At 42.4% G+C, this 23,442-nt stretch overlaps 1 protein-coding gene across 1 annotated transcript in view; it reads right to left on the bottom strand.

The window, feature by feature from the left end:
• The window catches only part of LOC117560772 (ataxin-2 homolog), a 35,556-nt gene extending 26,077 nt beyond the window's left edge, over positions 1–9,479 (bottom strand). The window contains 2 exon segments of the mRNA XM_034237786.1: positions 7,227–9,077; positions 9,080–9,479. Of these exon segments, the coding sequence (XP_034093677.1) occupies positions 7,227–9,077; positions 9,080–9,479 (2,251 nt within the window).
• Between the last annotated feature and the right edge of the window lie 13,963 nt (positions 9,480–23,442).

The following is a 23,442-nucleotide window of genomic DNA, read 5'->3' on the forward strand; positions in this document are numbered from 1 at the left end:
TCCCTTATAGTATTCTGCAGTATTGTACATACTGTGCGTATTGTGAATGTACTGCCTGTATTTACTGTAAGTTCAACAGGAGCGTAGTGAGTTTAAAGGGCTCATTGAGGAGGTTTGGTTACACCATGTAACCAGAGCCCACAAACCAGGCCTGGAGTAAAATAGACTCATTCATGAAAAGAAAGCGCTTGAGGGAGAAGGGGTTTAAAGTATAATTTGACCTCTAAAATTCACCAGCCCATCTGCCTCCTGTGATCTACATGATGAGCTGCAGCCAAACGATTGAAGAACGAATGACGGTGAAAGGAGGAGAGGGGCAGTGAGAAAAATAACAACGAGGGAGACACAGAGATGGCACAGCTGCAGGTGGACAACAGATGTTGAGGGGTTTTTTCTTTTTTCTTTTTAAAAGGGAGGCGATCACAGCACATAAATTCTTGTTCTCCCATTCATTCCCCGTCTGTGCATCGCTCCACCTCTCCAACACCATCACTCTCCTCCTCCACCTTTCTCTTTCTCTGTGGCTTGGGCCAACTGGCCTGATTATAGAGAGAAAGAGATATAAAGGAGGATGTGCAAGAGGGTGTGTGTGTGTGTGTGTGTGTGTGTGTGTGTGTGTGTGTGTGTGTGTGTGTGTGCGCACGTGGGGGGGGGTTGAATGGGGGAAGGCGATGCTTATTACACCCCCTTATGTATGCTGCAGGCTTAGACAAATAGGGTGTGAACAGGCATCCATGAAAAATGAAACAGTGAACAAATACATGGGCAAATATGCGTGCACACATACCCACACCCACACACACAGATATTGACTCATCCGCTAACTGGCTGCCTTAAGTTCAGCTTTCTCAGAAATGTGTATTTTGGCAAAATATGGCAAAATATCTGAAAAAACAAAATATAAATGTTGGATCAAATATGCGGTGATGGCTGCTCACACACATGTAGACACACACACACACACACACAAATCCTGCTGCCTGAATGGGACTAGAAACACTGTGAAACACAATCCCATTTACAGCCCTGTGTGATCCTGAACACCACTGACATGCCTACTGAGAAATGTATAATATTTTCCTAGGGTGCAAATGAGATTCATCTGCACCTCTAAACATATCCCCACCACGCTTTTGTTAAAACACAGCCAAGCAAAGTGTCATGTTCTGCAACGCCTGGTCACACACACAACCACACACACGCTGCACACAGAGAACATGGTCAGCTCTGTTTCTTCTTCACTCTGGTTTAACACCCGTGAAGATTTCATTTTCTCAAAAATGAATAATTCAGGATTACTCCCCAGTTGGCACATGGAGAAGAAGGAAAGGAAGGAAGGGGACAAAAAGGGAAATCAAAGGAAAAAAAAGAAAGAGGAGGAAATGAAAGGTAAAGAGAGGATAGGAAAGTAATGCAAATGAGGGGAATTGAGAGGAAAGGAAGAAGGTAGTAGAGTCTACGAGGAAAGTTGGAGTCAGGTTCTCTAAGCCTCTCGTTCCGTTGCTTTTTTTCCCCTTCTTTTTTGAGCTACAAATGTTGAGCATGTGACCTGTTGTGTCTGTCTTTCTTTGCTTCTGCTCGCATAACCTGAATTTCAAGTCTGAAAGGATGCAGCAAACTGCCAAGAAAGAGCTTTTTCAGCTCCATGATCAGGCTTTACCTGTCAAGGTCCACTTTCTTTTCACGGCACCCATACAGTTGCTTTGTTGTATATTCTGTACACACAACTATCGAGACAGAAACAGCAGTCACTTCCACACTATCTTATCTAAAGCATCTCTCTGTGCATTTAACTCCAGTCCTTGCTCTTTTTTGCTCAATCTTTTTCTCTGTTCGGCCCGTCTTCACTTTCCTCGTTTCCCTTGTTTCGTGCAGACGGGCTGAAACCCACAACCACAGTCATGAATGAATTTGCTGAGCTGGGTATGACGTTTACATATTCCTCCCTCAAACGTCTTCTTCCCCCCACTCACTGGTCTCATGAGGGTCATAGCCAAATCATTTCCAAAAAACAATTAATTTGCAAAGGGAAGGGGGACAAAGAGAAACTGGGATCAATTTACACAAAGAGAAGAAGAACAACATATTACTCAAGAGTTGTTTATCTAGTCCTGGCTGAGTATTACCAAGAAATGTATGTCCCCATGAGGGAAGGAAATCAGTGCCTGATATTAAGTGGAACATCTGGTGGGGAGATTAACTCTGCACTGTGCCACACACACACTTCACCTGTTAACAGCAGTTTGCACATGCATACACACACTACAAGCAACGCTCATGGTTCTACGTACAATGGGAGCCAGAGCCTTTTCTTATCAAGCTCCACATTTGTGGAATCAGCTTCCAGTTTGTGTTCGGGCGGCAGACACCCTATCCGTTTTTAAGAGTGCGCTTAAGACCTTCCTTTTAAAAGCTTATAGTTAGGGCTGATTAGATTCAGCCCCTAGTTTTGCTGATATAGGCCTAGTTTGTCGGGGGACATCTTACTTCTTCCTTCTCTCTGTCTATACCTGTGTACTCTCATGTTCCGATTAACCCAGCTTCCTCCAAATTTCTTTCTTTTTGGTGTCTATATACGCCGGGATCCGGAGACATGGATGATCCTGCGGTCCTGTGTCCTGGATCGCGAGCCCTGGATCTTGAGTCGTGGCTGTGGTCCTGGATCATAGGTCCTGGATGGATATCCTCGTGGATTCATCTTCCTATTATACACACATGCATTTCCAAACATTTGGACTACCTATGTTGCAAATGTATTATCTCTTCAATTTACACACGGCATCTATTGCACGTCTGTCCGTCCTGGGAGAGGGATCCCTCCTCTGTTGCTCTCCCTGAGGTTTCTCCCATTTTTCCCTTTAAACTGTGGGTTTTCTCTGGAAGTTTTTCCTTGTACGATGTGAGGGTCTAAGGACAGAGGGTGTCGTATTGTCATACTGATATTCTGTACAAACTGTGAAGACCACTGAGACAAATGTAACATTTGTGATATTGGGCTATATAAATAAATAAACATTGATTCTACACACAGGCTGCATAGAGTGTGTGATGTCGGAGGATTTTGAATTATTCTGGTTATGGTATCCTAAATGTTTCTCAACATCAAGTACAGCTGTATCCTTCATATTTAAACGACAGGTTTATGTTATGGCAATCAGCTTTAATTATTCAGAGAAATCTCATTTTTACCACTAAATTGGTTTTGCTCTAAATACTACAACACCCATGAGCCTCAGCCAACAAAATCCTGCAACATCATCGCTCAATTGATCCAAATTGACCCAGTATCTGAATATGACTCGATTAAATAAAAGTCTCCTTGCATTTTGATGTACACAAACGTATACCTTAGAATCAAACAACCAGGTATGAGAGACAGTTTGATCTTTGTACAAATTATTAAACCAAAAGAGTTTCATATGCATCAAAGCATTGGATGAATGTCAACTGCCAGACACTTTGTATGCAATTATAACTGCAAATAAATCAACAGTAGTTTCCACAGATTGAAACGGCTGAGGCTGTAAATGTCAAAAAGTACAATAGCGATAATGTTCATGTCTATCCATAGTTGCTTTGGAAATACCCGAGTTTAATCCAAGTTCTGCATTTTTCAAGGTTGTGGCATTAGTAAGCCAATCTCGGGGCAGAAGGAAAAAAAATATTTTACTGAGTGACCAGAAGCATAACAAAAACAACCTTTGACTGTCAGCCCAGATTAAGGCCAACGTTTGACCCTCAGAGTGTAAATGCCACATTGACAGCTAGCCTCGTCTAACATGGAGAGTCCAAGGTTGACTGACAGCTGTCAACGCCCCGTTTCCCCTCCCCCACCCAGAGAGCAGCAATCATCATCCATCAATCGTAGCTCTCTTCTCTTCCTTAATCCCTCACTCTGTAAAAAACGGCCTGAAGCTTCGACCTGGACCCTGTTTAATACATAATCTGCCATCTCCAGATCTAATATGCCACGACCCTCCCCCATCATCCCGCTAGGATTCGGCAAGTCCAAACAAATTGCAGTTAGTATAAGCCACGCAGAGCAGAACTGACCTGAGCTGGCATCAGGTCGCCTGGCTGGAGTCCACGGAGGGAGAGCTTACACACTGTGCAGGGTAGAGGTTAAAGAGTGGACGTGCCACAGTATCATATATGACGATTATGCCGGTGTGGGGGATGGGGATGCATAGTTAGTCATGTAAAGGCGGGGGCTTGCTCAAGGGTATTCCACAAAGCACCATATAGTGAGGTGGGCGGGGGCATGCCATCTGTATTTACACAAGAGCTTTTAGTTCACAGATAAATTATTTCCGGTTGTTGATGCAACTCGATGCCGTAACTGATGAACCGTTAGAGGGTTGTCAGAATATCAGGAGATATCATAAGCTCATTACTAATAAAATGTTAAGCAATGAAAAATGTGCTATTGCTGCCATCAAATATAATTATCCGACCTGACAAAATATTCTAAAATCACATCTTCATTTGAAAACCTCCCATTTTGTATTCATCCCTCAAGAAAATAAGTGCATGTTATTAATTAATACTTTCTTCCAAATGCATCAGCTCAGCCAGCCGTCTTGTAGAAAAAAAGAAGTAACATGTACATTTGCAGTGTTTCCTGACAATGGACCGACCCTTTAACCAGAAACAAATCTGCCTACGATTACCACCAAAACCCACGTTGCCTAGCAACATACAATTTAGGAATATGCTTTCAGAGCAGCTTTGCGGCTGTGTCCATTAACAGATGAAATTACTAAAGCAACAAATGTCAGCCACATGCAAATGAGGTCTACTCCGCCGACTGTGTGTGTGTACTAACAATGTGATGTGTGTGTTCGGGGCAGACTCGAAGAAATTATTTTCTAAAGCATGTGTCTGTCTGTGCAAAGAGCAGAAATCTGTTTTGACAGCCAAGTAACAGGGACCTTTAAATATCGGCTCACTTGGGCCTTCAAATCAGAGAGACGACAAAAAAAATGCGTCAGTTAAATACTTTTGCTCCCTTTGCTCCTGTTAAAGTCCATTTCAACCTGTACAGTAGTTCACAGTCTAACAGTAAGCCAGGAAACTATCTGAACAAAAGCAGAATATCTGTGGATTAGTGCAGCAATGGAGGATCTAAAGGATTAACCCCCCCACCCCCCACCCCACCCCACCCACCCCCTCTTCTCATTACAACCCGCACGGAGAAAATGACACAATCACACATCGGCCATCAGCCCTGTAATTCGATTTTATCTGTCCAGTGACGCTGCCATCAGCCTCTGGTGAGCGGCTGTTGATGGGGAAATCTGCCCTTATTGCCCAAAATGTCTGAAATATTCTTTTGTCAGGCCCTTGGCATGAAAAGAAAATACTGTGATGTAGCAGATTTTATTATGCTGAATTAAGATTAAATCTGGCATGGGTTTGATGATTCAGGTGATTACACAATATACACGCATTGACTGAATGCATTTCATTTTAAACCGGAATCGAAAGAAGAATTTGAGACGCATATTAAAATTCAACAGTCGGCTTGAAAAAGAGATGAACCAAATAATGAAAAGTTTGCCTTTTACTCACTTCCTCAAATGTAGGGCCTGATCCCTGTGAGCAAATCAGTTCCAGAAGAACTACACAAAACTAATTGCTATTTCAAGCAAGTCAGCGTTACACCTTGAAAGCAGCAAGACTGAAGGAGAGCTGTGTAGCTGTGTAGCCTGAGTGGCTGTAAAGCCTTTCTAGGATACAATGATGCACCCTTATTATCATAATGCAATAAGACATCCATGTGGGGAGATGGTGTGAGGCAGAGCAGAAAGGACTTCATCAAAAACAGCTGCAGTAACTCTACAGCTAAAAAACGACATACCGCTATGGCTGAAAACACCATTATGCACCTATATGAATACTGTAAGGTTGAGGCAGATCATGTGATTTTAAAAAGTGCTCTGAGCTTTTGCTGTAATTACTAACCAATGCCATTAAATACAGTCACTATACAAGCTAAATGAGAAAAATCTATGCAAATAGACTGAGGCAAACCCAATCATGCATAGTGTTCACAAATGCAGAGTAGCACACTATTGCCAACTAACACACAATCTAACATGCATGTCAGAAAACCATTAACATTCACGACACATATCCGACTTATCTGGTCAGAGAATCCTTAATGTGTACTGTTCATAAATGAATGCAGGAACTGACAGACTGTAACATGAAGACAGTGCATGGTTGTTAAAATCTTAAAGGTATCAGAAATTATGTTGACAGCTGTTCCGCCAAAATACATATTTCGCCTCATCAATGCCATTTTGTGTTGTATTTAATGGGGCGATATGTCATTCTGACAAAAGAATTGCATGAGATTACAGAAATAATAAAAGGACTTCACACAAAGTATATAGAAGACTGACAAATCTGGCTCCTACAGAGATAAGCAGACAAGAAAGCTGGATTTAACTATCCTTTTATGATCATGGAAAATGCAGAAACCAGAAGAACTGGAAATGGATTGCCATAGTGTCTAAGAAAAAATTGTCCTTTTAGGGTTTATGAATAATAATAAGTCAAAACATTCGAAAAAAATAGAGGCAGCAAGCAATTTATTTTTTGCTCCAATGGAGTAGATAAGAAGAAAAACACACCATGTATCAATCGCTGAAGAAATGAGAAGAAACTCCCAAACAAATGTCAGCACTTACTGTACCAGGAAGATGAAACAATTTCTTTTTTAAATGCTTTTTTTAACATTAACATTGTGTTTGGACTTTCTTAAGGTCAGGTATCATGCATTACATACCAGCAACAAACACATTCAGCTGAATATATCTCACATGTTTCTCAGCTGAATGATGGTTTCGGATAACCAGAATACAAAAAAACACTAATTTGACAGAGATGTATGCACATACCAATGATTCATCACAATAAAGGATGGAAATAAAGCTCTGGTATTCCTATTTTTCAAAGAAAGGCAGCAACCTAATACTGAAGTTGTTGCTTTCAGTCTACTTCATGGCTCTAAGAAATGTAAATTGTGAAAGCATGATCTGATTCTTAACAATGCCACAGCTCTGCTTTGTTGAGCTGTTCAAAGACAAGATAATGTTGACTTACATAAAGCATGCCAAATATGAGAACCTCTAGTGCAAATCAATTTCCTTATCTATTAAAAAAAGTTTGAAATAGCCAAGAAAAAGGATAAAGATAAAAGGCAAAAAAAGGGGATTTACTTGTTTCTGGAGACGCCATAGTGGACACGATGACTGGTGGACCTGTGCGTCGACTTAGCTTCTGGTTAGCAGCCAGGGCAACTTGTCCTTGACCTGGTGGTCCCATAGAGACAAGGGCATTGTCCTGTACAGTACCCCCACCCTTACGCATCATCTGAGGACTGGGGTGAGGGCTGTGCATGGGTGATAATGGCATTACATTCCTGTCCCTCTTCATCAGCTCCATGGGCACTGTGTAATTGGTAGAGTAGGCTTTTGGTACCTGTTGTGGTGGCTGTGGTAAAACTGGCATGGACACAGGCATATGCTGTGGCATACCTGACATGGAGTGCATAGACCCAGGCATGGCAGGCATTGACCCAGTCATTTGCTGTGGCATTATCTGCATACCATGCATGGGCATCCCAGAAGAGTAGGCGGACATGGGTCTTGATTGAGCAGGCATTAGCGCCCCTGCATATGGCCCCGGGGAGCGAGGGGGTTGGCCTGGGTAGCCTCCAGAAGCTTCCATGATGTGCTGAGAAGGGGCACTGTTGGGCCTCCTACCCATTGCTTCTCCCATCCTTGGGGAGATGGTCTGCATGGCCCCAGGGGTCTGTGGGGGCATCATGTGAGCATCCACATTTAAAGCCTGTAACGGGTGGGTTGGATGGTGGTGCTGGGGGGGCTGGTGGTAGATGTCCGAGCGATGGCTAAAGCTATTAGAGCGGCCTCGCATGGGTGTCTGAGGTTGGGATGGGGCTGATGTCGCCTCATGGGGCCGCCTGCAGTTTTGGACCACACGAGACAGAACGCGAGCCTGGCCGAGGTTGGGTGCGACAGTACGGATATCGTTGTCCTCCATAACAGCTAGCATGCTAGCGGAGTCAAATCCCTGCTGGATAATTGAGGAGATGGAGCTCTCTGAGATGCCTTCGTTTCGCAGAAGGGCAAGGAACTCAGGATCAACGGTTTTCCTGGGGTCCACAGGCAAAGGTGTCTGTGGGGCAGTTTGGGGAGGAAGAGCATAAAGTGGAGTGGTTGGGGGAGGAGGGAGTGAAGTTTGGGGAGCCTGCACAAGGACAGGTGCAGCTGGAGCAACTGCGGCGGGCTGCATTGGGATCGGTGGAGCAGGAAGCGGAGCCGTCATAGAAAGGCTAGGGTCGGAGAGGGGCATGGTAGGCGGAGGTTGCAGGGGTTGCTGTTGCATATGTGGCTGCAACTGATCTTGTTGAAGTTGCTGCTGCTGTATCTGCTGTGGTTGAAGCTGTTGCTGTTGTAATTGCTGCTGTTGAAGTTGATGTTGCTGAAGTTGCTGCTGCTGTAACTGCTGTTGTTGTATTTGTTGCTGTTGAAGTTGCTGCTGCTGTAATTGTTGCTGTTGTATTTGTTGTTGCTGCTGTAATTGCTGCTGTTGGGCAGTGTAGGGTGAGGCAGGATCTTGCCTCATTATCACACCTTGACTGGCAGGATCTACAACTAGACAGGTAGCAGCCTGCTGCTGCGGATCCAATGGTCGGCCGTTAACATCAGTATAGATAACCTGACCAGCAATGGGTGGAGGCTCACTGGCATACCGAGGAGATGCTTGGTCCATACTATAATGAGAAGGAGATGGCTCTCGAGAAGGGACCCGCTGGCCATCTTGGGTCATTTTGGCGGCAGTTACAGCTGCTTCCCTATAAGCCCGACTCATCTCATGAGCTGTTGGAGGAGGTGGAGGAGGAGGCAGAGGCGATGCAGGTGCTTGAGGTCCAGCTCTCCCTCCCTGACCCTGATCCCACCCTGCACGAGCCACAGGTGCCATTCCATAATGAGAGCCTGATCTACTAAGTGGGTGAGGCGGCTGAGGCTGGTGTTCTGGCCGGTAAAGCCCTCAGGTGGCCGAGGAGTCATGGCCGGGTCAGGGGAATAGTAATCCTGATGTGGAATGGATCCTCTGTGAGCCATTGGTGCTCGTTCGTAGTTGTTAAGATCAGGCGCAGAGCCCTTCCTCAGTCCCCGTGGGTCCTGTCGCTCTGCGTAAACCTGTCCGTACAGAGAGTCTTGGTAGGAGTATGGCTCACGTTTCAAATCCAGGTCAGGGGGATGCACTCCTGGTGGAAGCTCTAACCACCCTGCTCCCTCTCCGTATGACAGAGAGCCCCGACGACTGGCTAATCTTGCCTGCTGCTCGTAGACACTATCAGACCTCTCCCATTGACCCTCATGCCCCCCTAACGTGTCCCAACTGTGGGAGCGACCAAGGCCCAACTGTTTGTTAGGGACAAGCATTGGCAACAAAACAAGAAAAGCAGAGAAACTGTTAACAGATCAAAAAGAAATTCTCAAAACTGAAAAAATAATCCACTTGTAGCTCTCTTTGTGAAAGTTATCTTTCAAGTCTTCAGGTATAGAGGCACCAAAAAAAAGGCAAAGAAAGGTAGGAGGAGAACAAGCAGAAGATGAAGCAACCGTTTCACCTGATATCAGGTTGTAATATTGTCCGTACTATCAGGTGACTCTCCCTGTAGCAGGCAGTCCTTGAATAATTAATATCCGGTCATGCTGGCTTGTTGTGCGCGAGGAAAGAGGACACTACACACACACACAAACAGATCACACCATACCACAGAAAGTACACTGCAGAGGTAGCACAGCTACTCCATGAAAGACAGAGTAACAGGGTGCATGAGATGGTGGCCAAACGTAAATGAAAAACACAAAAAACGAAAGGAGTGGATAGGTTGAGTTATAGGTTGGGATGGGCTAGGGCTTTTACTAATCCAATGGGGTTTATCTCTGCCTTCTCTTTGGACATTTTACGCGCTCTGCCGATTGCTATGAGGGATTACAACTAGATAAATACCGTTTAACTCCACGTCCCAGTGTGACGTCAAGTGAACCAGATACAAGTATATTTGGTTGATGATGACGATGATGCCAATGATTAAGACCCTACCCCCAAACCAATCAACCTCTCCCAGAGAGCCACTTACCTGAAGCTGTTGATGATGCAGCGTCTTCAACAGGTTTCAGTTTTTAGTTCACCAGATGCGCCGCACGGGGAGGGGAGGCCGGACAGGGTGCAAAGCTTCATTGAATTCAAATGAAATACAGTTCTCTCAGATAAATCCCATGTGCTGTCAGTAAACATCAAATCCACTCTGATTGGACACTAATCCTCCAGGCCCCACGCTAGCAGCAGAGGCTCCACGCAACAGCAGCCCAACTCACTCTGAAATGTCCTTGCTGCCTTTGTGGCGCTCACCATCACTGCACCACTCAATATGAGATCACTCAGACCTGCTGTTTGCATTTGAACTGAAGAACATCAGAAGTGATAGTGCATGGTTTAACAGAGATTGCTGAATGCATTCAATATGCTAAAAGATCAATATTACTGTCTCTCTTGTAGAATTCAAGTGTTACAAGAAATATTTGTATAGAAAGTTATAATCTTAATTTTTGCCAAATCTATTACTAACCTATTTCGATCCAAATATATCCTACTGTCTGTAAAATAGAGCACCTTCCCCCTCTTTCCCAAAGCTACCCTGATCTCCCTCACTTAGAGAAGCTCTGTAATCTGGATTTTCCTCTTTGCAAAGAAAAGTAAAACACTGGGGGAGTGTAATGTGTGTGCATCTGTGTGTGCGTGTGCGTGTGCGTGTGTGTGTGTGTGTGTGGTCTAGCATTACTATACTTGTGGGGACCTAAATCTGTTTACATAGTCACGTGTGGGGACTGGCTTCCCTTATGGGGACAAATTGGAGGTCCCCATGAGGGGAATCATTAATTTTAGGGTGAAGACTTGGTTAGGTTTAGGATTAGGGTTAGGGTAAGGGTTAGGGTTAGGGTTAGGGTTAGGCATGTGTTGGTTATGGTTAAGGTTAGGATAAGTCTCCAGGAAATGCATGTAAGTCAATGTAATGTCCCCTGAGGTGATGTATACATGGTGTGTGTGTGTGTGTGTGTGTGTGTGTGTGTGTGTGTGTGTGTGTGTGTGTGTGTGTGTGTGTGTGTGTGTGTGTGTGTGTGGTTTTTGTTACTGCAGTTAATCCAAAGCACCGACAACCTTTGCCTTACAACAACACTATGCTTATTGAGCTGCAACACAACATGAACTCTTTCCACTTCATTCAATATGCCATAGTGATAAAGGTATTTGCTGGCATGCTGCAACATTTTTAATTCTTGAACATAATCCACATGAAGATTTAATAAATGGAATATATTTATAATTTTGTTCAACAAAGGCGATGTTCATAACTCTACCTAGCTAGCTGCCTGCATGTCACACTTCACGTGACAGTGGCTGAAATCTGATCCCTTCTGCAGAGGATCCCCGTTTATTAATGCATGAAAACAGATGTAAATTGAGGAAGTGTCCGTTTCTATCCAAATCTAATCTCAGAGCTAACCACAGCAAGGGGAGGTAATACATATTTTAGACTGTCAAGAACATATTTGTAACACTGTCTTGGCATATGGATAAAACTTCCTGAATATCTTACAGAGGGCCTGCAGGAACTGTGCAGGCTTGTCCTTCGTTGGCGCTAATATCTTGTTTAATCACAGTTGTGTAATTAGAGTAGGAAGAGAATGAGATCAGAGTATTCTGCTGTTTGACAGAACAAATCTGATGACAGCAGCTCCAAAACCAATTGTGCAGATGACTGAGAAGAACGTTTTTTCCTTTTGGTAAGGTCACAGGAACATTAGCCAGCTTGATGTAAAAGGTAATTAAAATGGAAAAGAGAAGAGGCGAGAGCGAGAGCAAGCCCTCACAGAGATCTAAAACTGACAGCAAAGATGAATTGTAATATCAAAGCTGAGGGTTGCAAATCATTTTTGATGCCTCCCTTTTGATTCATCCGGGTTTTGCTGCTATAAAGTCAATCAAATGTTATGGTCGTTTCTAGTATGGGTTTGATTATCGCCTCAAGGCACACAGACTCTCCTGTTATTTAGCCTATTTTTATATTGATGCAATATAGAAACACTATGTGCCAGAAATTCTGCATGTATATAATTCCATATTTGAAAACTAATATCATTGCAAGGTGGATTAAGGAAAAAGAGGCAATACAAACACACACACACACACATTCATGCGAAGGAAAACAGCCTATATAGAGTTGATGTTATCCCTTTGCTTCTTTTCTCTTCACTCCTCTCATTACGTCTTCGAGCCCGTCTCTCGAGAGACTCTGGCTTTCAGTGCAGCAGATCACTCATCCCCATAAAGTCATCCTCAAACATGGAGGCAGGGGCAGAGGTGTGTACTCAGGGTTTGCCGATCTAATCCTGACAGGAAAGTAAATCACAGAGTGCTGTTTGCCTCCAACTAAACAATGTTTGACTTTCAAATTCTAATGTTCCTCCATTTGCCATACTTGCCAGACTGAGCACACAACGCCAGATTTACTGTAACAGAGGGATTTAGGAATTAAGCCGGGGATTTTAGAACAAATATAATGCCACCCCAGCAGAAGCTTATGAAGACTTTACATTGAATAAGACCTGACTGGTGAAAAATGTGGAGTAAAACTTATAGAAACCTCGAGTTAATGAACCCAGTGTGAGGATGCAATTATGTAGGGTTCTTTTTTTCTGCTAATAGATTTCAGAAAACTCTCAGCCTGGTATAGTGTATTGCTTTTCTTTTTTAAATCTCTCAGCATTAGAGAACATTTAATTAAAGCAGTGAGTAACAAGAAGGACATAATGTACAACAGTGAGATCTGTGGCTAATCTGTCACACAAAACGCTTGCCCTTATTTAATAAACACGCCACATATTCCTGTCACTCAGCCCTCTAAATCCCTGCCTGCAAAATAATATGACAGCTAAGTCAGCAGGAGATAGATGGATTTTATGTGCATGAGTTAACCATGTAAAAGTGTTCGCATGCTTTACTAGCAGCTGGATGTGAGGGTTTACATTTGCGGTCATTCACCCGTTCACCTATCTACCCACGCGGAGCACACACACATTCAGCGTGCACGATCCAGCATCCCCACTCAGCCTTTCGACCCTCTGCTCCTCTCCTGGCGTGCAGCAGAGACAGCAGCGGCCCTGATGCTTAGTTAATGTCCCATGTCATTCACACACACAAAACGCAGCTAAAGCCTTGGCCTTGGTCTGACGTGCATACATGAATAAAAATCACACGCTAACTCAAAGTGAATGCTGCACTGCAATAGAAATAAAAACAACTGTCTCCTACACTGTGACACGTCATGTACTCAAGGCATGATTTGAATGTTAAACACACATTGACTTATGCATGAGCGTGGGGCAGGAGGCACTAACTGGAAATGAGATTACAATGCCAATGCGGCAGAATGAATGTTGTCGGATGAATTGTAATGCACACTTAACAGACATTATACATGGCTGCCTTGTAAGTGCTTCCACTGGAATTCTTCTTCTCTAAAAGCATCTCCATAGGGACTAAATGGACTGTAAAATGGAGGTTGATGGCAATGAGGCTAGTACTTATCCAAATGGCAATCAAATACTTAGTTAGCGTCATATTCTGAATTCACACACTGTATTAATTTTTGCATTTTGCTCGTTTACATTTTCTATATAAATAAGCACTGAAAGACAACACATTTTCATCAATCTCTTTGTTCTACTCATATTCCATCTCCTTTGGGCGCATCCTCTTTTTTTTTAACTCATCTTTCATCCAATCTCCAGTCTGATCCGGAGAAGCCACAGGTCATTCAAATATTAAAATATGGTAGCTTTGTAGCTAAAGATTTCCTTTTGAATCTACAATTTTCCAATAACTAATTTCCAATTTCCAATAACCACTAAGCCAGATGCCAGCTCAAACCCAGGCAAATGCTGACACTAAGAAGAAAAGGAAAACTGTCTCATGCAGGTGTCCACAAGAGACAGGCACACTAATCAAAAATAATAACACCATCACACCTGCAGGTTTGCAACAAATTGTAAAAAGAATTTCACCACAAAAATAACCGTTTTTCATCATCTGCAATTTTCCTTCTCCTCCCCCAAAGTTCTCCATGCCCCTCCCTGCCTCTCCACAAAGCCTATAAAGGGGTCGTGGGTTTTGGTGTGGAGCCTGGAACGAGCCCGAGGGGGGGTCAGACCCAGAGACGCTCAGATGACTTCATACCAGAGCTGGATGCCAGAGCGTGGGGAGAGGAGTGGGAGGGAGGGATGAAAGCAGAGAGGTGGATGCAGCAGAGCCAGGAGTCTGTGCTAAAAAGCTCTGGATGTGAAGACCTCCCCCCTGCAGGGGAGGATGACATCAGGACACCCCCTCCCTTTTCCTCCACAGCCTCTCTATTTATTATGAAGCTTTTTGTCATAAAAAAGCATACAGGTCCCTTAAATGTGACAATATGAATAATTCACAGGCAGATTTGTATGGTGTTTTATCTTGACTGGCCACATTATTTACTGTCCACTCTTTAAACAACTCCTCCCGTTGTACACATGACAAAACAAGATTTGTTATCAAGGATTAACGTATTTATTTAACTGCCAACTAAGACACTTGGACTAGCCATGACAAATTCCACTACCCCACCTTGTGGTGTTTGCGTCCAAGCACAGATTTACAACTTGTAAATCAACATTCAGGAACATGCTGTCAGTGCGACCCAGTTCACGTCGCAGCCACGCTCACATCCCATCTCTGCCCAGATCAGTCGGTTAGCTCTGGCTAAACGGCAATGGCAACGACTTGTGCTGCTACCCAAGCCAATGCATGCTGGGTACACAGATGGAGTGGACAGAAGGAGACACAGAGAGGGAGACCGAGTGAGAGAGAGAGAAAAGAAGGGGGGAATGAGAGAGTATGGGAACTGATGCTCACAGCAGATGTTTTACACAGTTCCCTTATTGCAGTTACACTCTTTTTGGCATTTCATCAAACCCACAACAGAAGAACGAGTTGTACCAAAGACATTTGGAAAGCTGATATGTAAACTAAACAATGCTGTTAAGCTTAATAAAGAAAGAAGTGTCATATTTTTTTGTAAATCAATAAAACGTTCTTTACTGGTGGATAATAAAAAATCCAACCTAAATCCTTTTGACAAGTGATGGTTCATTATTTAATTAGTCACGTTAAATAAAAAGAAATACTGCAATTAGCAAATATGTTCATGGTTTACCATAGTTTTCTTTGCAGGGGTGAGACATCTTGTCTGAAACATAGACTCTTGCATACAAATTATTTCCATAACTGATCTATCTGGCATCTTTTTTATGCATAAATCTGTATATTATTTTGCCTACAGCTTTTGGCAAATGAAAAAGCAAAATCTAATTTCTGTCAACTGACTATTTGTTTTAGCTCCACATTTTTAAAAGTAATACATTGAGTTTCAGGAGAAAAGCAGATTTACGATTTCAGCAAATGTCATTAATGTTTAGTGTGGCTGTTGTTTAGAGCGTCCTTTGCCACACACATTGATCACAGGACATGATGTGTCCACAACTGGGTGGTTTTCCAGCGTCGCCTAAGCTATTTCCAGGGGAAACTCCTAACTTGATTATGGATTAACTATCAAAAGTAGTTTGTAGTAGTAAAAAAAGACGCAACATGTGTATCCATTTTTCACTTGGCTGCTTTGATCTGTTCTATTTCCATGAACGTTGCAATGTATTGTTGAACAAGACAAAGAACAGCAGGAAGTTACTTTAGATTTACAGACAAAATGACTAATTGATTATTAGAAATCAGGACATGAGACAATCGCAGCCTTATTTTAAAACCAGAAAAACCGGAAAACAGTGAATCAGATATCCTCAGTGGTAAAACATCCACCGTTGCGTTGAAATCAACATTCCTGCACTGTGACTGCGTTTGATCGGAGTAAACATAAGATCTCTAGCATCTAAAGCAATATTGGTAAATGATTTAATATCAGATTATAATATTGATATATGCTGTCTCACTGAAACTTGGTTGAGACATGAAGAATATGTCAGCATAAATGAGGCCACTCCACCCAGCCATATCAATAATACAAGTTGTTGATAGTGCTATAGATGTGCTGCGAATAAAATTAGACTCTGTTGCTCCTTTGAAAAAGAAGAAAATAAAACAACATAGATTAGCTCCATGGCATAATGCCGAAACCCGCAAAATAAAGCAAAAGTCGAGACAACTTGAAAGGATATGGTGTTCCACTAAACTTGAAGAATCTCGTTTAATTTGGCATATTACTCTCAATGAATATAAGAAAGCACTGCGTAAAGCAAGAGCAGCCTACTACTCTTCATTAATAGATGAGAATAAGAATAATGCAAGATTTCTTTTCAGCACTGTAGCCAGGCTGACAGAGAGCCACAGCTCGATTGAGCCTTCTATTCCCATAGCACTCAGTAGTAATGATTTTATGTGCTTTTTTAACGATAAAATTGTTACTATTAGAAACAAAAATAAATGACCTCTTGCCTTTGACCAGTATAGTGTTATCAACAGCTCCCGGACACGTAAGTTCTAATATTACACTAGATAGTAAACTAGAATGCTTTTCAGCCATTAACCTTGAAAAATTAAAGTAAATGATTCTCTCTTCTAAACCATCAACGTGCATGTTAGACCCAATTCCAACTAAGCTGTTGAAGGAAGTTTTTCCATTAATTTGCACTTCTTTATTAAATATTATGAATATGTCTTTATTATTAGGCTATGTTCCACAATCATTCAAAGTAGCAGTGATAAAACCGCTTCTTAAAAAAAGCACAACCTCGATCCAGAGGTTTTAGCCAACTATAGACCTATTTCTAATCTTCCGTTCCTCTCAAAAATTATTGAGAAAGCGGTCGCAAAAAAGCTGTGTGATTACTTAAAAAACAATGATTTATTTGAAGATTTTCAGTCTGGCTTTAGAACACATCATAGCACAGAGACAGCTCTGGTTAAAGTCACAAATGACATTCTAATAGCCTCAGACAAGGGACTTGTCTCTATTCTTGTTTTGCTCGATCTCAGTGCTGCATTTGATACTATCGACCATGATATCTTATTGCAAAGATTAGAGCACTTAGTTGGCATAAAGGGAACTGCTTTAGGCTGGTTTAGGTCCTATCTATCTGAACGCTCTCAGTTTGTACGTGTCAACGATGAATCTTCCACGCAAATCAAAGTTAGCCATGGAGTGCCACAGGGCTCAGTGCTCGGACTTATTTTGTTCACATTATATATGCTTCCGTTAGGCAATATTATAAGGAATCATTCTGTAAACTTTCATTGTTATGCGGATGATACTCAACTATATTTATCAATTAAGCCTGATGAAATTAATCATCTAAATAAAATTCAAGACTGCCTCAAGGACTTAAAAACATGGCTGACCTTAAAAAAATGTATGTTAAACACGACCAAAACTGAAGTTATTGTACTTGGCCCAAAGAATCTACGAAACAAATTATCTAAGGATATACTAACTATGGATGGCATTAATTTGGCCTCCAGTGAGACCGTAAGGAATCTTGGTGTTATATTTGATCAGGATTTATCCTTTAACGCCCACATAAAATCAATTTCAAGGACCGCCTACTTCCATCTGCGTAACATTGCAAAAATCAGGCATATCTTGCCTCAAAACGATGCAGAGAAACTAGTCCATGCATTTGTTACTTCAAGGCTGGATTATTGTAACTCCTTATTATCAGGGTGTACCAAGAAGTCAGTCAAGTCGCTTCAGCTGATTCAAAATGCTGCAGCTCGTGTACTAACCAGAGTTAGGAAAAGGGACCACATTACTCCTGTTCTGGCTGCCTTACACTGGCTCCCTATAGAACACAGGATATAATTTAAAATTATTCTTCTCGTCTACAAAAGCCCTTAATGGGCAGGTGCCATCTTACCTTAAATAACTCATTATACCCTACTGTCCTACTAGGGCATTGCGTTCCAAGAATGCAGGGTTGTTGGTTGTTCCTAGAGTCTCTAAAAGTACAATGGGAGCCATAGCCTTTTCTTATCAAGCTCCACATTTGTGGAATCAGCTTCCAGTTTGTGTTCGGGCAGCAGACACCCTATCCATTTTTAAGAGTGCTCTTAAGACCTATCCTTTTTGATAAAGCTTATAGTTAGGGCTGATTAGATTCAGCCCCTAGTTTTGCTGATATAGGCTTAGTTTGTCGGGGGACATCTTACTTCTTCCTTCTCTCTGTCTATACCTGTGTACTCTCATGTTCCGATTAACCCAGCTTCCCCAAATTTCTTTCTTTTTGGTGTCTATATACGCCGGGATCCGGAGTCATGGATGATCCTGCGGTCCTGTGTCGCGAGCCCTGGATCTTGAGTCGTGGCTGTGGTCCTGGATCATAGGTCCTGGATGGATATCCTCGTGGATTCATCTTCCTATTATACACACAGGTATTTCCAAACATTTGGACTACCTATGTTGCAAATGTATTATCTTTTCAATTTACACACGGCATCTATTGCACGTCTGTCCGTCCTGGGAGAGGGATCCCTCCTCTGTTGCTCTCCCTGAGGTTTCTCCCATTTTTCCCTTTAAACTGTGGGTTTTCTCCGGAAGTTTTTCCTTGTACGATGTGAGGGTCTAAGGACAGAGGGTGTCGTATTGTCATACTGATATTTTGTACAAACTGTGAAGACCACTGTAACAAATGTAACATTTGTGATATTGGGCTATATAAATAAACATTGATTGATTGATTGATTGATTGATTGATTGAGTAAACAGCCACACTTGATCAGCCTTTTCGAATTTGATTTAGGCCACAGGCGCCGCTCAGTTAGCCACTCACCACAATGAGTAAAGATGTAATCAATGCACTCCACTGTGAAACAAGTATTGGATTGACACACTTATCCTCAGAAGATAAATGGAGATTAGGGAAGCCTCTCCTGCCGTCTCGCCTTGTTCAACCCACGAAGGCAGTGCAATCACAATCACTCCACAACGCTCTTGTTTTGTCAATACTCACGTTGCAAACTTTGATTTCTATTTCACGCCTCAATCCTAACACTCTGTTTATTGATAATAGTGGGTGGCTTTGACATTATGTTGCAGAACACCCCATGCCTCTGGTTTTAAAATACCATTTTTATATGGTTGAGGAGATTTTACGCTACTGTGAAAACAGCATGATTCACCACCCTCTGATCTTTCAACTTCCTCGATGTGAATCACCCTCCTCTACACATTTTTAAGAGTCATTGGTGAAGAATGACTTCATTTTCGATAAGCTTTAGATGTCTTTTGGACAAATGGAGCACTGCAGAACAGAAAATATTGTCTTGTGATGTTTAACATAAAGCCTGCTCCGACAGTCATTCTTTTTGTATAAAAAAAGAGGGAAAAAGCGTTTTCCAAGCGAGCGGGCTGGTGGTTTGGAGAGCTCTGAGATGCCACATGTGGCTCTCATTCTGAGGGTGGAAACAGACAGCATCACTGCTTCATTTATGCTTCATTATAATCTTTTTTTTTTTTTATCTCAATGGGATTTTCCTTCGAAACGAACAAAGAGTAGCGTTGAAACTTGATACTCTGAAAATCTCTCTCCATCTTTGAGAGCTGAAGTGAAAACTAGAACTTCTGTTTTCTATTACCGTATATGAGTTAGAACACCTAAATAATTTGAAATAATAAAAAAGAAAACCCTGAAACATAACTATGCTCACACAGTTCACTTCATTTGCGATATTAATGTTCTATTTTATATAATTGTTCCCGTAATATGTCTGTGTGGAGCAAACATTTTCCGCATGAATCCAACACAGGTTAAACATCATAAGATTGGCAGACCCAGGCCAGCTGAGTGATGGGTTTTAAGAATGGACAGTCCGGAGAAACAGGATAAATATCTTTCCGGCAGCAGAGACAGCGGTGAGAACGATCACAATGCCAGAGTGTGTGTGGGTAAATATGATGGACAAGGGGGAAGCAGTTATTGCCAGGGGATGCTTCAACAAAACTTGTGTATATATTGTGTTGTCCAGCGGTGTGTAAAGGCCGTCTAAAGTGTTTATAGTTGTATATTATTTTGGGGCGGCTGTGGCTCAGGAGGCAGAGCTGTCGTCCAATAATCACAGGGTCGGCGGTTTGATCCCTGGCCCTTTTTTTCCACATGTCAAACCACAAGTTTCTCCCAATGGACAGGCCAGTTCCTCACAAGGCAGCCAACTCCAACATGGAAAGGTGTAAGTGGGGTTTTCAGACCCTGTTTGACCAGCAAGCACTTTGTTGGAAGCATTATAACAGTCGGTATATGACCAGTGTAATTGCATGGGAACTGTAGTAATTTTTAAGGAAAACTCATCAGTAGTTGGTAAATGGGTTAAATACAGAGGTACAATTTCACTGTGTGTGCTATGCTGTGCCGTGTGTGCCAAATAAAGAGGGTTTCATCCGATTCCTCCGTTTCTGTTTAACTTGCTGAACAAACCTCAAAGAGAGTTTGAGAGTTATAGAATCTGGTGGAAAGCAGCTTTACCCACGTTACAAACGGAAAAACACAAAAGAATAATCTCGTATTTTACAGTGGGGTACATGCTGGTGTAAAAGCAAATGTTTGGACCTCCGTACACACACTAATGCCTCATTTCCACTGCAGGTTTGGCTCAACTCTCTCACCATTTCAGTGCAGAAATTCCCCATTTAGTTTAGCCTGGGTTCTCAGCCGATGGCCACAACATAGCCTTGTGAAACGTCCTTGACATCATCTACAATACTCCTTTTAAAATCAGCAACCGAACGGAGGAACGTCTGCATTTTGTCCAAGCATAGTTTTGTGGGCTGCCATTTTCAAAAATGTGGGATAATTGTGTACAACAAAAAAAAGTTTTGGTTACAATTGACAGTAGCTTGACGGGTTTGTGGTGATTTGCTCTGACCAATAAGTGGTTGCCATGGTTTTAATTACACTTTCCAGTATCGGCTCAGCTTGCATTGAACTACGAGGTGGTATCTATCCACAACCTTTACTAATAGAAAAGAGAAAGTAGAGCCATGCTTTAGTATGCATTGGAAATGTGGCACAAATCAACATTCAGCGGCTCGTGTCAGGGGTTAGGTACAGAAATAAGTGAGAAAAAATCATATCTTTGCTGTCTTTCTCACACAAACACACACACAACCATTAATGCACATACACACACAAATCAATCCCACTACCCGCTATAATCAATTCAAGAGCTCAGAGGAGTGCTTCACTTTATTTCAAACTCTCCCTACTTCATCTCTCCAACAATCTGGAAGCAACGAACTCAAGCCTCACTCAGCCATCAACCCAACCACCCCTACAACACACACTATTTCTCCCTCCTAGGCAGCCTTCAAAGCTGAAGTTTGGAGCCTCGGCTGGTCCCAAGGCTCCCTTTTGACACACACAAACACACTTATGCAAAAGATCCCACTGGCTTTTCACTGAATTTGTAGCAGCAGGCTGAAAGGCTTAAATACTGGTGGAGATTTCCATATAACAGTGGGGTGAGTCTTTTATAGCTTTGACATAAATCTGTGGAACTAAAACTCAACGTTGCACGTACACACACAAAAACACAAGCATCCCACAACCAAAATAGTTCATTTCCAGTGACGTAATAAAGTGAAACAAGCGTCTCAAATGCACATAAAAAGCAGAAAAAGGATTTAACGGACACTGTCTCACCTTCACAGATCTTGTCGAGTCGCTGGCGTTTTACTTTATGTTTGTCGACCAAAGCCATCCCGTCACAGCTTCAAATTCTCTCTTCTCTTGATTTTTTCTTTTCACCCTTCTCCTCCTTAAAGTCTCAAATGCTCCAATCCTCCAGTTGTTAGTGTGACAATGATTTAAACCTGAAATCCAAGAAAGCATGGGACAAAGATTAGTCTTACAGTAACATATCTTCCCAGGAAATCGTGCAACTTCGTTATGTATGTTTATTAATAGAATTGTAGGTGATTTAATAACTTAAATGTACTGTTTTGTAAGATACAATTTACTGTAAAGTGTAGATAATTGTTGCCATTTGATGTACATGTCTGAAGCTAATGTACACATGGAGTCACAAATAAAATACATTGCACAAAACAATATACAACAAACAGAAAAGGTCACATTATACTAAATGATGCGCTGATGTAACGTATTTATAATAAAGTGTCATTTGTGCAAATTAAAGACAAGGTATGGTAAGTGAAATGGAAGAGTCAGTGTTTGGGTATTTATTTAGCTACACCTCTAATTTTGACTTTAAAAGCTACTGATATTTTGTTGTTGTAGTATAGTAGTAAAATGAGCTGTGGCTTTAACAGACATGCTATTTCACCTCATGCTCATAAGGAAGCTGAGGAAGTTTGAAAAACGTTTAGTCACTGCAAGACAACAACACAAATGTAGTGTCACTTCCTGAAAGTGCATTACTAAGAAAAACTAAAAATGTCTGACAGCGTCCACACACAGTTGTTTCCATCTCAGCAGAATCAGTAATATGGCCTTGCGAAAGTCAAACATTTACCTTGCTCAGACTCGACTCTCCACTAGAGGGAGTGTCATCTCAGCGAGCACCATTTAATGAAGAAATGTCACTTCTGCTACCAGAGCCCCCAAACTGAGTGGAACACAGCGAAAAGCAGACAAACACCGAGTGAGTAAATGAGGCGTTTTACCAATCATTCATGTTCTGTGACTGATGCTCCTCTAAAGAGCAATCTTCTAATTGGTTCCTGCTGAAGCCTGAGGGACACGGCACCGTTTTTTGGGGGGGGGGGGGTGGGGGAAAGGCAGCAGACAGAGATAGACAGGGGATGGCCCAAAAAAACACACACACAAGATGACAAGCAGAAATGTAGCCTTGCACACGCACACACACACACACACACACACACACACACACACACACACACACACACACACACACACACACACACACACACACACACACACACACACACACACACACACACACACACACACACACACACACACACACACACACACCACACACACACACACACACACACACACACACACACACACACACACACACACACACACACACACACACACACACACACACACACACACACACCACACACACACACACACACACACACACACACACACACACACACACACACACACACACACACACACACTCGAAGGGCAGCGTGTCACACGGAGGAATGTGGGTCAGTTAGTCAGCAGGCGGGAGGGGGTTGTATCAGCAGTATAAAGACATAAAGGGGGTTGGTGGGAGGGAGTGGAAAGTACTAGAAAAACATCGTCTAACAGGATG

Source organism: Gymnodraco acuticeps, unplaced genomic scaffold, assembly GCF_902827175.1.
Source record: "Gymnodraco acuticeps unplaced genomic scaffold, fGymAcu1.1, whole genome shotgun sequence".
In the NCBI taxonomy this organism is placed as follows: domain Eukaryota; kingdom Metazoa; phylum Chordata; class Actinopteri; order Perciformes; family Bathydraconidae; genus Gymnodraco; species Gymnodraco acuticeps.